Source organism: Aptenodytes patagonicus, chromosome 23 (genome assembly GCF_965638725.1).
Source record: "Aptenodytes patagonicus chromosome 23, bAptPat1.pri.cur, whole genome shotgun sequence".
NCBI classification, from domain to species: domain Eukaryota; kingdom Metazoa; phylum Chordata; class Aves; order Sphenisciformes; family Spheniscidae; genus Aptenodytes; species Aptenodytes patagonicus.
This window is the reverse complement of record NC_134971.1, coordinates 4575994-4593385: the sequence shown is the minus strand read 5'-3', so window position 1 is coordinate 4593385 and position 17392 is coordinate 4575994. Positions and strand designations below refer to the sequence as shown.

Genomic DNA, 17392 nt, shown 5'->3' with positions numbered 1-17392 from the left:
CACAATATCCTGCCCTGCCCCCAGCTTTCCAAACTCTGCTATTTCATGTTTTTGCAGCCTTACACCACAACTCTCAAACTTCTTCCTGCCCTGCTTGATTTCACATTCCCCCAATCACTTGCCAAAACCTAACTCACATAACACTTTCCTTACAAAATTCCCCTCTCAAAGGCTCAGGAATAGCCTTAGTTGTCTATCTCTCAGCAAATCCAGTTTTCTAAACCATCTCTCCAGCCCTTATAACAGGTCTGCTATTTACAGCTGGAAAATTTTAACATTCTGCAGTGGAGAAAGCAAATCAAACCTACGGGGAAAAAAAGGCATCACAAACTCAAAAGGCAAATTTCAGTTCACTGGAACAGAGCCATCAAAACTCAAGCATTATGTGAATCGAGTCTCTTTGGAGCTCAGAATTGGTTTTCACCATATGCTTATGAAGAGAATCAAAGCTGAGCTTTGAGCAAAAGGCTAGCATTATTACAGCAAGAACTAGACTCAAAGTAAGTTTACAATTTGAAGTCATTCATTTCTGGAACCTTTGGTTTCATTCAGACAAACAATTTTAATAAGGAGTTGGTGAAAAGAACAGGAACAAATACATAAATCAAGAAAATCAATTTTAAGTAAACACCTTCCAAATAAAACTATGCTGCATACAGCTTCAATAGACACCTGTACTCCTGTAATAACCACTCTTTCACATATCAAAAGCACAAACAAGTCTTGCTTATCTCGGACTGCCAATCATATCGCTACATGGATTGTGTAAATAGGCATGAGGTATCAGTGTTGTACAGATTGAAGCTGAAAAACATTTTCCATTCTTGGGCTATTGTGTTTCTCTCCTTGCCACAATTAACAGCAGTTGAAGAAACATTTTCTACAGCTTAAGTTGTGAGCATCTTCCAAATTCATCTCCTCAGAGCTGGGTTTTTCCAGCACAAGCAGCAACATCAAGCAGTTCTACAAAGTCTAAGTCAGGAACACTAGGAAAACAGATGCAATTTGTTAATTTGTTTACCTAAGTTTTCTTTCCAGCAAGACACTGCAGTGCCTCAAAATATTAGAGCTGACATTTTACACCTAGACCAACTGCATATCCAGTCATGAAAATTAACAACAGGTTGACTAATATTTGAAGTAACCATTTTCACCCAGCATCATTAACGACATATATGCCATACAAATAGATTTTTTTGGGGAAGGAGTCCTACTTTGAACCAACTCAATCTGTTGAATAGATGCTTATCTGCAACCTGCTGACAGTTGCCCTGTGGAATGACAAAAGGAAAGAGGACTGATGGGAACTGTACCGGCTAGCACACTAGTTTGAAAGCATCTCAAAGATAGTCTGGTTTTATAAGGGTATGCACATTTGTTGTGCTGTCTGGAACACAGAAGAGTTATGTATCTGGAAAGCAGCTGACAAGCACGGAAGACAAGAGCTTCTGCCTCACACAAACACATTTCTGGTGGGGAAGTAGGACAGCAGAAAAGCCAGAAAAAAGTGAGGGCATGGCATAAACAGCCTCCTGCCTGAAATCCAGGTCTATTACAGGAACTTAGCAGAACAGGAAGAAGAATGAGGTAACTTTTTTTGTGTTTTTGTAAAGACAAAGTAGGAAGATTAGGTTTAGCTAATTTAAGGCTTTGGAACATGACTTAGAGTCAGAAGGTGTTGAACAGATAAAAATGCTACAGTTGGGGCTGCAGCAATGGTAAAGTCTTCACAGGTGAGTCTTTTCAGTGCCCATCATCACTAGAATTTCTCAGAGTTTTGCCTTTACAGCAGCCTTTTTATTCCTTTATCAGAGAAGACCTTAAGAACACCGGCACACATTTGCTAATTTATACAGTTTTAATGCATACGTTTGCAATAAGACTTGGGTCTGACTTTGTGGAATACAAGCTTCCGCTCAGTTCCAAGAGAACTTCATGAAAGACTGCATGTTTTCTTTGGATCACAAATTAAATGGTTTTCTTCTATGAAAATGGTTTACTTCTCTCAGCAAAGAAAAATTGTAGTAAAATCATCAGTGAGACACCAGCAAGAGCACAAGACAGATACATACCTGCAGAAAAACCTCACACAGACTACATTACACAGGTTATTTCACTGGCTGCATCCATACTAGCAAGCAGCACAGGTGAAAAGAGCTCTAAAAACAAACAGTTGGTACTGAGGACCTGACAACATTCCAGATGCAATTTTTTTTTTTTAATCTGGTCTTGTGGATTGAATGCATTTCAATGGTAAGGAGTACATCCTACAATTTAGCTCTGTCTGAAAGCAATCCAGTCTATGTAAATAGCATGCACACTGAGTCAGACTGGAAGTTTTGATTCAGAAGTATAATTCTGATCCATACTAAAATGCTCATATAAAAGCACCAATTTACTGGCGTGCAGGGATCCAACAATAAGTAAATTGGGATATCTGCCTGTGTGCTGCTTTATTTAATTCAGAAGTAAGCCACCCACATGGACAATGTGTGGTCAAAATATAGCAAGTAGCAATGACTAAAAATACAGTAGGATCTCACAGGAGTGTTTCATTTTCTTGTCTTTTAAGTTTGGTTTGCATTGAAGACCTCAGATGCAACTGTCCAGCCACTGTCATAAAGCTAATGCTCTATTTTATTCACAAGGAGGGCTAAGTTTTTTAACATGTGTCACAGCCTCAGTTACACGTGAGAAAAATGTGCACACGCCTGTAGTCCTAAACTTATGGGGAATTTACATCACAGAGCTCCCTGGTGAAATGTTCCAGATTCTTCAGCTTGCCTGAACTTTACTTACTCACCCATTCCTTTCCATTTTTCCCCAGAACTTACAAAACTCAAGCCATTAAGTGGCTTTAAACAGCCAAGAACTTAAGACAACAGCTAAAGAAGTACTGCTTGCTCTGCCCCAATCCTCAGCATAGAATATTCCTCTCCCAAGTATTTATGCCTGCCCAGTTCTGAAAATTTAAGATATTAGAGGATGCTTATCTTGTCTACATAAATGTAAATCTTCACAGATGTAAAACTCGGTACATAGTGCAACACTCAGGGGCTAAGCACTGGAGGGGGCCTCAGGGAAGATGCTATCTTCAGATAACGTCTTCCAATATTTTCTCTCGAAAGAAATACATACACAAAATCCTTTTTCCTCCCAGTCTCAAAAGTACAGAATTTGTATCCCTTGATTGCATCTCCCAGCCAATACTATGAAAGCTGAGACCCGCCCAAGCACCTGATGGTAAATTCCCTATTTTCTTCCAAATTCATAATTTTGCTATCCATAGTCCTTGCTAGCACTGCAATTCAAGTATTCCCACAATGGGAGAACTTGACTTTATAGCCTGTTTGTAGCATCTTGACTGCAGAATTATATGCCATTATCGCCATGAAGATGGCAGTTTAGAACTACAAGCAGTGGGACATTGTCCACAGGTTTGCAGTAACTTATCCAAAATTCAAACCAAGAAAGCAGCCATCCTTCAGGGGTGCATTGCTAACAGATTTACTGCTACCACCGAACAGAATTACCTTGACAGACCACTCAAGTGTTTATTTTTTCTACTCTTAAGCAATCTTCTCCAACCTGCCTACATTATGTTCTCTCCCTTTTTCTCTCCTCAGATCACTTCATTAGCTCCATTTCTGTCTGATACTGATGCATTAACTTGCATCTTTTGTTGATCAGTGTATAGAAGCTGAGGTCTCCCCCTTTTAGTGGGGGCCTTTTGCTTTTTTTAATGGGATCACTCCTTAATTCAAAACACTCAAGTAGGTGTAAGAGTTCCTGACTTCATTTCCTCCTCAGATAAGAGTTCCAGTAAAGCAGAATAAGCAGCTGAATTAAACCCCCAAGAAAAAAAATACTATGTCAGGAATTCTGCTTACAATCCAAGGGTGCTAAAGAAAGGAACAACATACAGTTACAATTAGCAAGTTATTCAGAGCTTTACTAGAAAACACACAGATGGCACACAGACAGTCAAATGCTACACGTACATTTTATGACATTTTGGAAGCAGCACATTTGGATTTGAATATGCCAAGCTGTTACTCAGAGCAGCTTACTTGCCATCAACAAAACTCTACCCCATTTATTTTCATATTTAAACACATATGCAGCACATATCTTTGAGCATGCTCATAGTAAAACTATTAACATGGATTTGCTATGTTGCTGTGATTAGTTTTCTTCTCCCTCTTGCGTCTGGAGGGAGCCAGAAGCCAACAGAAAAAGAAAAGCAATATGTAAACCCATGAAAAGGATACCTAAAGGAACAGAACCCTTCAGAAACTTTACTCCTGGCTGGAGTAAAGCAGTCATTGAAGTGACCTTTAGATGCCTCTGCCAACTTGTCAAAGTTCTTACAGAAACAAGTCCAAGAGTCTTGTACTTTCTCTATCCACCACAGAGGTTAAAGATGAAATGTTCTTTGCCATTCTCATGCTTCCCAACCCACATAGCAGATGAAGATGCCCAATTCCCATTTTTAAAACGGACTCAAATCCTCTCTGGCAGTTTTGCAGTCAGCTAAACTACTTCAGCAGAATCCTGCTCCATTGCACCAAGACACCATAAGATTCATGAGTACTGTTACACAAGATACTAAAATATGCTTAAGTGAAAGCCATTTCACAGGTTTTATAAATAGTGGGTTGTTTTTTTTTTAAACTGAGGAAGCAGAGCTGGTAGTCTTACAGCTGCCACAGCAGCAAGGGATAGGACGCAGACATATGAATTTGTGAATTTTCTCTCTCTTGTGTTGCAAAAAAACCCAGAAGCATCTGCTCTAAACCCATAGTGCAGAATTGTGCAGAATCATCCAGCCAGTCACTGATGCCCATCTTCAGAAGGGCGTAACCCAGGAGATGCTGACTTCCAGATTGCTACTATAAACCCTGGACTACACTGAGCTAACCCTCAGCCCTGAAGGGTTATGCCAGAGATCAGAGAGACCCAGTTACTCCTATACTCCTAATAGTCCCTTTAATCATAAAGTACATACTCTTATATAAAGTTTCATCACATCACAACAAGGGCAAGAGAAAATGCTCTCTTGCAGACAAGGCTTACAGGTTTTGGCCTCAAGCAATCTCATCTCAATTTCTGTTCACCCTTCAGGATGAAGGAATGTCTCCAGAGAGTGAAGGGCACTAGTAAGCAGATCATTTCAGCAATAATTATACTTGACATTGAAATTATATCCCAGAATAATTTCATTTAGGCCTTCACTGAGTAATAGGAGAAAAAAACCATCAATAAACATCACAGAAGAATGACAGGCTGACATCAGAGCAGCATTAAACTCCTTAGATTCCTACACTTTGGAAAAAACTCGTGAATGGGGGGAAGGGAAGCTACAGAACAAGCCTAAAACCCCTGCTTGCAGAACTCAATTGCCTCTTAAAAACAAGCAGATTAAAGCAGCCACTGCACGATCTCATAGTAACAAGTGTGTAAAAACTAAGCTGCATTTAGAAATAAACAGAGCAACAGTCACAGTGCCCCATTTGGGTTAGGAGTGGTTTCCAAGGGCCTGGAATTTGAGCCACAGTACTTAATGACATCAGCTCCAGCAAAAGGGTCTTCACAACATGTTTTAAACATCCAAAAGGTTTCTTTTGTTGCCTATATAGTGCTGATATCCACAGCCACTCTAAACCCTTCTACTCCATAGTGTTTAAACTTAGAGTACTCAATAGTGTTTAAATAGAGAGATCTCGACCCATCTCCCTTTTCACATCCAAATTTAAGTTTTGTTTGGTATTAATTGACATTTCAACAAGTCAAGTCAAAGGAGAGAGCCAACTTGGGAACAGCACTAGACCTGTTTAAAAAAGAATTCTGCCTTCAATAGCAATGCCTGCAGAAAGTGCCTGCAGAAAGCAAAACAAAAGCACTTATTCCTTCTCTGGAAGGCTCTTACGTGCATTTTGTTCTTCACACCCAATGAAATACCTTCAGTAATGCTACCTGGCCTACTCTGTTCAGTCTCAATTTCTGCAATTACCAAAGGAGACAATGAATGAAAAGATGTGGCCACATAAAAGCACAGACTTGCAGTGACATGGACAGCCCTGCAAGACCACATTTAAAAGCAAATCACTCCAGGCAAAAGTTCTTAGCCAGCATAAAGCAGAGCAGCTCTATTGATTTCAATAGAGCTGCATCAGCTAGTATTGAGCAGTGGGGAGCCTGGCTTTATGTCCCCCAGCTGCAATCCATATCATCTATGCTCTGGCACCAAGCATACTCCACTGGAAAAGACAACAGTTTAGCATATAAACCACTACTGAGATTAAAAAGCTCATTTTTATTTCCTGCTCCAGTTAAATTTCCTGTTCCCCAGAAAATTCCTCACGTCCATCTCCACCATCACATATATAGGGATAATATCTACACAAGAACAATACTATTTGTACAGCATTAGAGCCAAGGAGCTCCTGTAGATGCTAGGGGCCCATGTCTTCAAATTTTAACTACTCGTAAGAGATAGGCCCTTCCTCAAAGGTACCTTAAGAAATAAAAGGCTTACCTACACAAATAGTAAACATACAGCTGGCCTGATCTGCTTACTCCAGCCATAAGATCACAAGGGCTTAGAAAGGGAGCACAGACACCCCTTGAGCTCTCCAAGGGCTTGTTAGCTCAGGGGCAGCACTTGGTGCAGATGGAGGTAGAGTATTTCCAGATCTGAGACACCCATATAGCACTGCACAGACAGCTCAAAAGCAGCCAAAAAACATGAGTATCAAGTGATCTCCTAGCAGGGCAGAGGCTGAAACATTCCCAGTCCAGAGGAGCAGACTGCCTCACAGAAGTTCAAAGTTAAAAGCTTTAGGGACACTGCCCCATTTTGCTCTCTTCCAGCTTTGCTAAGTGACAGATCAGATACCGTTGCCTTTGTACCCCAAGGTCTCATTAAAATGAAATGAGGAGCTTCTCTCAGACTACCAAGGTAGCCCAGAGCCTCTGTACACACTAGTCACATTTTTTTCCTTTCTCTCCCTTGTGACACAAGGGGGAAGTAAGTCTTTCGACAGTTAGACTGCCTAACACTAAATAATTAGATTCCCCCTGCCTTCTATCTAGCCTAGATCCCCAAAGATTTCTCTGGCAAAGGCAAGGAAGAGCAGATGTTCAGTTCAGATGAGATTAAAGACAAATGTTGCATATGGGTACCCTATCCTGTAGAAGAAAGGATACAGATTCAAATGAAAGCCAAGGAAAAAGATCTCACAGATTTGGTAACTGATTCTGCAGTTAAAAAAAAAAAGGCATAGGAAACTGGCCAACTTTGCCACCAAGTAGAAAATGTGGCAGAACCAATTTGGCTACAAAAATTCCCTTGGCCTGAGGAACTTGTGTCTCCAGTCTACTGATTTTATCTTGCCAACCACCCGTAAGACTTCAAAACCAAAGTGTGAAATACTGGTTAATTATTGGGTACCCCAGAGCCAGGAAAAGCTAAATATTAGAAGGGAAAGGAAAACTGGTAGAAGCAAAAGAAGAATCAGGAAAAGTAGAGGAGAAAATGGTAAGTTAGGCTAGAATAAAAAGTTTCTATGTGTACATCTTGGCTGGATGACAGCTGCAGTGACTCATATGATAAAATATCACACAGCCAACAGAGTTGTTTAAAGAGGTCTCCAGAGTGCAAGGCAAGGAATAACAGGATAAAAATGAACTAAGACAGTTATATGGATGTTTCTTTCAGTCATAACACAGATGAACTTGAGGGTGAAAAGGTAGGTGAGGGGTGTGGGTTGATGCAGAAACAAGGATTAAGGCATTTATAAAACTTGTATCCAGCTACAGTTTGCGATTTCCATCCTGCTGATCAGAAACAGATTATTCTGTAACAATTTCCCAGCACAAAGGGTGGAACTGATTACGGAAAGAAGCCATCTTTCTCATGCCTTTCATTAGGGCTGGACTAGTCATAACCATGGACGACATCACAGCAAACAATCACACAGGCATAATGAACAAGCTACTGATTTTCTCCACCCTGCTGACCACTTTTCCAGGTGTCCTGTTTCAAGAGCATTTTCTAGCACAGGTTCTTTAAGTCTTAAGTATGATCACTGACCTGGCATTGTCAGGAAACCAAGTCTTAAAGCCTTCTCTACAGCAAGACTCTTGGTAAACCTGCCTGGGTTAGCTTGGGGGGTTTGAGCACACTACTGTCAAAGCTATTCATTTTTAGCTCTACTAATCCAATTAACCTCTTGCTCTTCAGTCAAGAGGTTAGGCCCTTCCAGCATTTATGCTCTGAAGACTCAAGATGGAGTTACAGCAAGTCCAAGTTCTGTTCCCACTTTACTGAAATTTCAGAATTCACAATAAGGCAGGTAAGAATTACTAAACTGACTTTTTTGTGTGCATGTCACAGCAAGTTTATGAACACCACCCATAGGCACTTTTTTTATTTTAAATGCTTCTTAAGAACTCTACAAGGGAAGCAACCCAAGAGAGTCCACAAGCAAAAGTGCATATACTGCAAAGAGAACGTAGCTCTGGACACTTTCATGTGAAGCTACAAGGAGTTACAAGTCATTTACAAGCAACGGCCACAAAGTTCCATCAACAAAAGGAGAATCCCCAAGTTGTTTTTGTAACATGACCTTTAAACATGCCTGACATTACACAATGACTTGCGCTCTCTCTCTACACCAGTTTCCTCACCTGTAGAAGAGGGAAAGCATAAAAAGCATTGAGGCCATAAGATGTAAGAAGTGCTAGGGCAAAGCATCATTACTGAAAGGCAATAGCTAACCCAGGCCAAGCCTAACAGAGTTCTCATTTCTCTCTCTGGAATGTAAGGTTGCAAGACTAAAACTAGTAACACAAAATGGGTTTGCATCTAGCAGGCAAATGCAGAAACAGATTCAAAATGTGAGAAAAGGTGTACTTCACTTCAAAGAAAGGACAGCTGAGGGACAGAAACTAAAATTGAGCAAAGGAAGGGAACAGGCAGCAGACAGACAGGGGCCAGGTGATAAAAATAGCTTTGGCTAGTTTCTCATTCTGTTTGCCATAGATACATTACTTAAGTCTCTCAGCACAGGAGGAGGAAATCTGCATGAGGCTTGCCTTCCCTGGATGAATGTGTCAGTATTTCTTATTCCCTTAGAGTTGCATTTGACAAAAAAAAAAAGTTTTCAGAGCTTGATTTCTAGGGCTTGAGCTTGATTTTTTCTCCGCTTGCAGTAATTCTTTACTGGGCACAGAGCTCCTATTTTTAGTATCACAGACACCCTGTGCATCTCACCACACCAACTCCACAGTACCAGGTCCTAGCCTGCCTAAGCTCTACCAGAAGCACACTAGTATCCTTTCAAGTCTCCCAGTCACTGCTCCAAGGCCACAATCCCTGAAGCACATCTTCATCACGTGTAGCCCAGACACTGCAGGTTGTATCACAAAATGCTACCTAGATGCAACTTTCCCAGACTCATACTGTGCAAAATGTCACGGAAACTTGGGGTGCAAGGCACCAGTATTCAAAGAATGCATCCAAGTATATCCTTAATAGTATCATGCAAGGTAAAAAAAAAGCAGATTGTGCTCTTTGATACGTACGTGACAATATCGGACTTGATCAAGCTGTTTTCATAGCCAGACAACATTTATGCAGTGGTGCATCCACAGACGCCATAGGAGCAGTGCTCACTTTGTGTACCTTGAAATGCAAATCCTCTTAGAACTTGGAAACACTTGACCAAGAAATCTGCTTCTGTAGATTACAACATACTAATACCTATATCCTGATCAGCAACCTGAAGGCTTAAATAATAATTCTGATTGAGAAGGTGAATTTCAAACAGCAGATCACCATGTCTAACTCTCCACGGGAAATTTTTTAAAATTCAGGATAAAAATCATGTCTTGTTCAATGTGAGTGGTCCCTTATGTAAAGCCAGTTCTCTATTTTCTTGAAGGCAGTGGCATGTTTTAAGGGAATCTACTATACCACAAACATAACAGTAGTTAGCAGATCTTTCAAACAGGAACTATTTTCAGGACATAATACATCTCCCTACATTTTAAAAAGCTTATGACAAATATATGCATATTTGCTTTGAGATACCTTTGAAGGCCATCTTCCTAGCCGTTTGTCATGCTAGATGCTATGTGGGCTGTTTCGTGCATAGTCTAGAAGCCACCTTTTTGCAAAGTCATTTATTTGAACTCGCACTCTCCTTTGCAAGTTAGTTGTACTGTAATAGTTTCTAGAAAACCGCAGTCCAAGGTCACAGTTGGGTGCCTTGCATATAGGTAATTGCAGGTATAGAAATAACTGCTCCAAGGAACTTAAGATGGAATAAGTATAGTAAGCTTATCTCCCCTCCTTTCTAGTACTTACAAATACTCTGCCAGCAAGTACTGCAAGCTGAAAGATCATGAATCATTTTGGGAAAAAAATATTAACCTAACAGTGCTCTCTCCTGGGACTCAGGCCTCAGCCAACTATTAAGTCATTAGCTGGACTCTGCAGTTTCACCTCAATCACAACAGTGCACCAGAGCTGCTCCTTGATTAATCTTCTATTTCAACACAGATTGTCTGTTAATGTTTGAGGTTATTTGTCCTCTTTCCCTGCCACAGAGTTAATTAAAAATGTAAGAAAGAGTAACCCATAGTTCTAGGAGTAAGTTTTTCCTGTGGTATCATCAAACAACCTAACGTATACATCGGGACCTGCAAGCATGCCAATTCTGTTCTTCCTAACCCCCCGCTGCAGAATTTAACATGAGAGCTGCTTAAAATACATACCTTATACATTAAGTAAGAATTGGAATAGAGAAAACATGTGGCTCTGCTGCAGTTGTCAGGCCTGCCAGCTAAGCATGGTTACTGTAAATGACCTAGTTAGAAATGGAAATGTGTGAGAGAAAGCTGCAGAAATCTCACACTCAATCAGCACTAGAGCCTACACCAGCACACTGAGCCTTTAGTTTCATTTCTCTACCCAGCTGTGCTCTGTCCTACCGAAAGCAAAGATCCCTCCAAATGGCACAAACACTTTCAGGTTCTGAGCTACCTGGTTATTTTAGCATTAGACAAGCAAGGCACAGGGGAAGATGCATCCTCCTTCCCTGTATATGCTCTCTTCCACATTTTATACAATTAACTTGAAAACCAAGTCTGTCAGATCAGGTAAACTGTTCCTTTTTGGATGGATTCCCTCCTTGCTTAAGGGAGCAGGAAGGCAGCAAGGTTCTCCAGCTTGTGGGTCTCTGCCCTTTCTACTGCATCATGTGTCAGTGATGAGTGTCACACCACAGGCAGAGACAACAGCTTGTTCTTTTACATTAGCGTCTCCTAAAAGACATAAGGGCTGAAGATGGTCACAATTATCTCTGAATCGCATTTCTAATCCCTCTTCCTTCCACTGTAGCATGCATAGGACACAAGTAGCACTATGTGATCCATTTGTCTCACAAGGAAGTGGTGGTGGAAAAAATACAGGGCAACTATTCAGAATTTGGGTGTATGTCGTAGAAAAGCCTAACACACCACAGCACAAAACATGGCAGCTGCAAGGCTAGAACATAGCATCGTCATTCTCATCTATTACTCCTGCCTCATGTGTGAATAGGGAAAGATGTTCTACAGCCAGATCTGAAACACCTCCATCCCCCACCCCCAAATTTTTCCTTACCATCAGCAGATACAGACACATGGCCAGAAGCATGACCTTTTCCATCCCTTACAAAAGTCAGTCCATTTTAAACTACTTTAGAAAGCCAAGTATCATCATCCTTATAAAAGCCCAATTCCTTGGTGTCCATCTTGCCAAACATCCAAGAGAGGAGGGGAGGCTGGAAAAAGGATGCAGAAAGACGTGGGCATGTGTGAGAAGTGCTGGAAATAGCATAAAGCTGATAACAGAAATAAAACTGTGGATCAACAGGAGCTAGATAGGCTGCAGAACAGTACAGCTGAAAAGCATGACACCTATTCTTGGTTTACAGATAGGAGACACTACATAGGACACCACCCACATTTTGACAATCTTGTAGTGGTAGAATGCCACTGTATGATTATACAGCATACATCTTCAGTGGCTCAAGAGACCCCACAGCAACAGGGAAATATTTACAAATCCACAGCACTGCTGTGCAAGGCTGACAAGCAACAGACAAACAATAACAATAATTCTCTGAAATGGAACAACATCAGCAGGCACTGCCACAGGCAACAGGGCTACTATTTTGTTTCACATCAAGCTTTCAAGCCAAATCCCAGAACCAGACACAGGAATGGCATAGCAAGCAGTCTCAAAGTATTCAAAACTAAGTAAAGGGGTCCAGGACACGTGAGGTCTTGGAGGTAGTCATTGGTATAGCTACCACAAGCTAGAGAATAGACTGTATCTGAAAGAAGCAAATCTAAGCAGTCTGGAGGAGGGCAGAAGAAAGGAAAAACAGTAGTGCTAGTCTAAAAGCAATGATATCTCTAGTCTATCAGTTAAGATGTTCATCTGGTTCCCATTACAACTACATAGCATTTCTCTATTTGTTCTGTATTTATCATTACAACATCCTCTAGGATGATGCTGGCATCCTCCTTGCCAGAGGCTGAGGGCCAGCACAGCTCACACTCATTCAACAGCATTTAGACACTCAAATAATCACCAAAATCAACACCAGCATACCCATAAAATGGCTGACCTTAAATGATCTACTTACTGTCACTCCGGAAGTCTACAATGGAGCAGGGACAAAACCCAAGCCTCCAAGTGTCCTGTGTTAGCTCTCTAACTAACCTATCATTATATCTTTAAATAGAAGTTTAAAATATAGATCTTACCGTTCATCTGCCATCCAAGAACAGCATGTTTGATCCTGCCTTTCATGAATAGCTAGACTGTAGACAAACCCAAGGCCTTCAAGATCAAGGACACAGTTTGTTTCACACTTGTTAATTTGTACATACGAAATGCAATGAAATTCACCATATGTACTCAGTAAGTTGCTGACTGCACACCTGATCCAACTGAGCTTGCATATTGTTTGACTTTATCTCCTATAAGGAAGTAACTTATTTCAGAGACTACAGGACTGAAACTGCCTTTAACATCACCCTGCACCTGCCTCCCCAATAAAGACTCATCAGAGCATGGAAGCACAGGAGAGTAACTGATTTGCCCTTCATTACCACAGAAACTTATTGCAGTATTCAACTCTGTTCTGAGACCCAAGATCTCTGTATTTCCAGAGTAGACTACTAATAAACTTCTGTACCACAACCCTTTGCATTAAGTAGCTTGGAACAGACATGAAGTGCATAGGGCAAGTGAGCATCAATATGTCGTATCAGGAGAATATATACACAGATCACAAGTTCACATGATTGCAGCATGCATGACAAATGTGACAATGGGTGTAAGTGGGGTGGCATCTTGCTCTGCAACACACAAGATCAATGCATATAGAAGCATTTATTAAGCATGATGCACTAAAAGAATATGCTAACCACAGGCATACCAAACATGTTGCCAAAGATACGGTGTTATAATCAGCAATTTTATTTTTTGGATCAAAAAAAATAAACCATGCCATGAAAGCTCATGAAAATATGATTGTATTCCTTAGGTCAGGTAAGACTATGCTTTACCCCTCCTCTTCTCCTACAGTGCCTTTTACTATTGCTGTTTCGCATTACTGCTCATCCCCAAATCAATGTAAAATTCTTCCTTAACCACAAGCCCAGAACTCCAGCACCTCATCCTTTATAATTCAAGACAAAAGCTTGGCTTTAGAAGTCTATTTGCAAAAAAAAAAAAAAAAAAAAAGGAGTGTGAATAGTCATGTTAAGTAAGACATAAGTCATTAATGTAATTAAAGAGCAACAGATGCTTTAGAAATAGTAAACAGTAGTTCTACGTAGAATTGAACAAGTTCTCAAACTCTCTGCTTAAATTCACCTCTGATACAGGCACATTACAGTCTAGCTACACAGTATTTCCCACACAACAGTCAACTATAAATTCTTTGTCTTTTATAAATGAAACCTTCATAGAAAGTTTTGCCAAACATACCATAAGATTATTCCCTGTCAGGTGTTGCACTTCACTTGCTTAATTTTCTTCCTGGGGGTGATATAGTCTCCTCCAAGATTCAGAATTTTTTCAAGATGCAAGGTAATCAGAATCATGCGTTTTCTGCCCTTCGGCAGCATGCACAGCCTTTCCATAAAATATCTCTTCACTCTAGAAATGACTTGTTAGTTATACATGGTACATATTCCAGCTTGTACTGATCATCAAGGTCAAAATACACTCCTGCTCCTCAACTGAATAAGCAGAATCCTTTTTCCTTTGTGAAATTTAAATGAAAAAGACACTTTAAGCCAACAGTAAGGCATGGTGTTTGAAGGGGTGTGCAGGTATGCTACTTAAAGCCCATACATTCCCCAAGAGTTTAACATTTTCGACCTCTCTTCAAGGTTCTTCTCCCCACCGCTGCCACATACACACATTTTTAAGCCATTGCACAGGCCTCGCATTTCCTCTTAGCCCAATGATTTACACCACCATCTCTCCCAAGACTTCACTAGCACTCAGTTTCATAGCTGGGACACAGGCCAGGTCCAATGACAGATGCAATTGACTGTTGTTGCCGCAGGGAAACAGTGCTAATGGCTTACAAGGGGATTCTGCCTTTTCCATAGCAAGGGCCATCTCAAAAATGGAGAAACTCCATCAGACTTCAGCCTGCGTGGATTATTCCAAGGTAGCCAAGGAATAGTTAAACTACAGCAATATTTTGTACTTAAGTAGTGCACATTCTTAGCTGCTGGTCAGTAAATGAAAGCCAGGAACTTCTGTTCTAATAGACACTCCAGCCATTACCTGAGGTGTTAGATTTTTGCACACATCCTTTGAGGAACCTCAACAGCATGCGTCCTTGGCACACACAGGACCCTCAAGAGCATCATTAGGTGGTGCTCTAGCTGTGCTCCCTCCTAACATTCTTTTGTCTAGGAGTCCTTGATCTCTGACTTCCTAGCAAGGAATTGATAAATTGCCAGATGAATTTTAATGATAAACATCTACATTCACAAAAGAAAACTGATGCTATAAAGCGTTAAGGAGACCATGTTCTTTCCAGGATAGGCCAAAGATTGAAGTATTCACCCCACTGCTTCCAAACTTATGGAGGAAAAAGGCAAGAGGAGCTTCAAATGCCTTAAACTTTTGGTTTTCCAATACCTGAGCTGTAGTCTTGTCATTAGTATTCACTGAATACAGTTTGCAGAGGGAAAGAAACAAGAACCATTCAGAGGTCATCTAATCCACATAAAGCAAGATCCAAATCACAGTCATTCCTTAAAACATGAAAATTCATATAATTCTAACAAATCTCTTATTTAACATTTAACCCAATTGTTTCAGGCTTCTTACACGAGAAAGGTCAAAAGCAGACGATGGTAACAGCACCTGATCTCTCCATACTGACCTTAAATTTCTTTTTCCCTATTTGCTTCAGCATGTTTTCATGAAATATGCACACAGGCACAATGGATTATATATCACATGGTGCAACATTTTGTTATTAGATAAATGAAAGACAAGCAAATCAGCTCTGGTCACAAATCATAGTATTCTTCCAGTTTACATGCTTGCAATTGCTATAAGCAACAGGACACTTAAGTAGCTCTGGAAAAGACTAAACAAAAGAGGGAATGCTTCCTAGACCTTAAGTCAAGCTTTCATCTGCTTTTTATCTTTCAGAGTTTGACATTTCTATCAGAATTCCAGTGGCTTTTGAAGTTTGCAATTTCTGCATTCACTCTATACCTGTAAACATACAGGGCTAATATTTTATAAGTGTTCTCTCTTTGTCAAACATTCAGAGAATCACAACCAGCTAACAACCAAGATTAACAGTGTCATCTTTTAAGGCCCAACGCCTGCTTCTGAGAAGGATCACTATTAATAAGATTAGGTGGGTATGTGTTTTATGAGCCGAGTATATTCACAGAATAATCAATGTGTGGTCAAAATCCTTGTCTAGTTCAGCCCGCACTCCAACCAAGGATTTTTGGCAACTCTGTTCGTTTACCGCGCTAAGTAATGCCTCCTGTCATACATATATGTGTATATGTATGAATTATATATAAGATATTCAGGAGCCTTGTTTAAGTTCATTCTAAAAGCACATAGACAACTAGCTATGAAAAATGTGGTCAGACTGATACTAATTTGTTGCAATAGCTTTTCTGACAACTCAAATGAGAAGGCTAGACTAACCTGCTGCATTCAGTAGCCTGCTAATTCATATTTAGCATGCTATTTCCAAGGCAATCACTTAAATGTGCAAGCTAGGAATATGTGCTGACAGAGCTAAAAGATCTTTTTTTAAAAGAAAAAACCTAAGAAACTAGAGGAAAAAACCCACAGAATTAAGAGATATGAGAATAGAGCAAAAAGCTTGTTTTTAAAATTGAAGCAGTATCTGCACAAGTGTTTTGCAATATCCAGGAGGTCCACAAAATGCTATGTTATTAAGTATACAGTTATTTGAACATACCACCCTTCCTGTGTGAAAAGACACATGCCTTCTATTTTTACATGGTGTGTAGTATTTTAATACTGTGACTCTCAAAGACCTGTCTCAAAGACATTTAAATCTTGTGAAATGAAACAAGTGAAAAGTTACAGAATTTCTTATCCCTCCAAAAATACAAGCCTATCTTTTCCATCACAGCCTTTTCAACAGTCCATGTTAATAGCTTTACTATTCACTTGCAGTAACTTCAATGCTTCAAATAGGGAATATAGCTGATAAGACGATGCAAGTCCCCTCATAGACACCTCCAAAGGGGACAGTATGACAGTGTCCCCAAAGAACTGTACTTTTTATTCCATGCTAAGAGACCAGCACCGTCATGTATCTGCCTGGCTTCCCACAGACCATGAAAACCCAGTGGCTATGGTACTGTCACTGACTCCCGGCTGGAATGTGAACAAGAATAAGGCTGTCTTACCTGGCTCTGCTTGGAGGAGCACTCATTCATCAGCCAGCGCCTCACAGCAGCATGCCCGGGTCAGACGCCACCGTGTGAAGAGGGGAAGATCCCATTGCAGAGAGGCAGGATGAAGGGTTGGGAGGCGGGGACCCTTCAACGCGAGCCGGACACTAGCTCCGGAGATGCAGGATTCGTCTGACAGCCAGCAAACTGAACAGAGAGCTGCTCCACTCCTCTCATACTGTAGCACATCGCTTCACTGCCAAGTGCACACACTGCCTGCACGGGAGCTGTGTGCCTTGTTAACCCTCTTCTGGCTCTAGGGCAGGAAGCAGGAGCTCTCTTAAGGGATCTTCCTTTCCCTGTGCTTTCCAATCCATCCCCTCAGAGCCACTCCTGGAGAAAC

General features: G+C 40.7%; 1 protein-coding gene across 1 annotated transcript in view; it reads right to left on the bottom strand.

Moving 5' to 3' along the window:
- Nucleotides 1–17071, bottom strand: part of GRAMD1B (GRAM domain containing 1B) — a 140181-nt gene extending 123110 nt beyond the window's left edge. Inside the window, exon 1 of the mRNA XM_076358421.1 lies at nucleotides 17005–17071. Coding sequence (XP_076214536.1) covers nucleotides 17005–17030 — 26 coding nt within the window. The 5' untranslated portion in view covers nucleotides 17031–17071. The remainder of the gene's footprint in view (nucleotides 1–17004) is intronic.
- Between the last annotated feature and the right edge of the window lie 321 nt (nucleotides 17072–17392).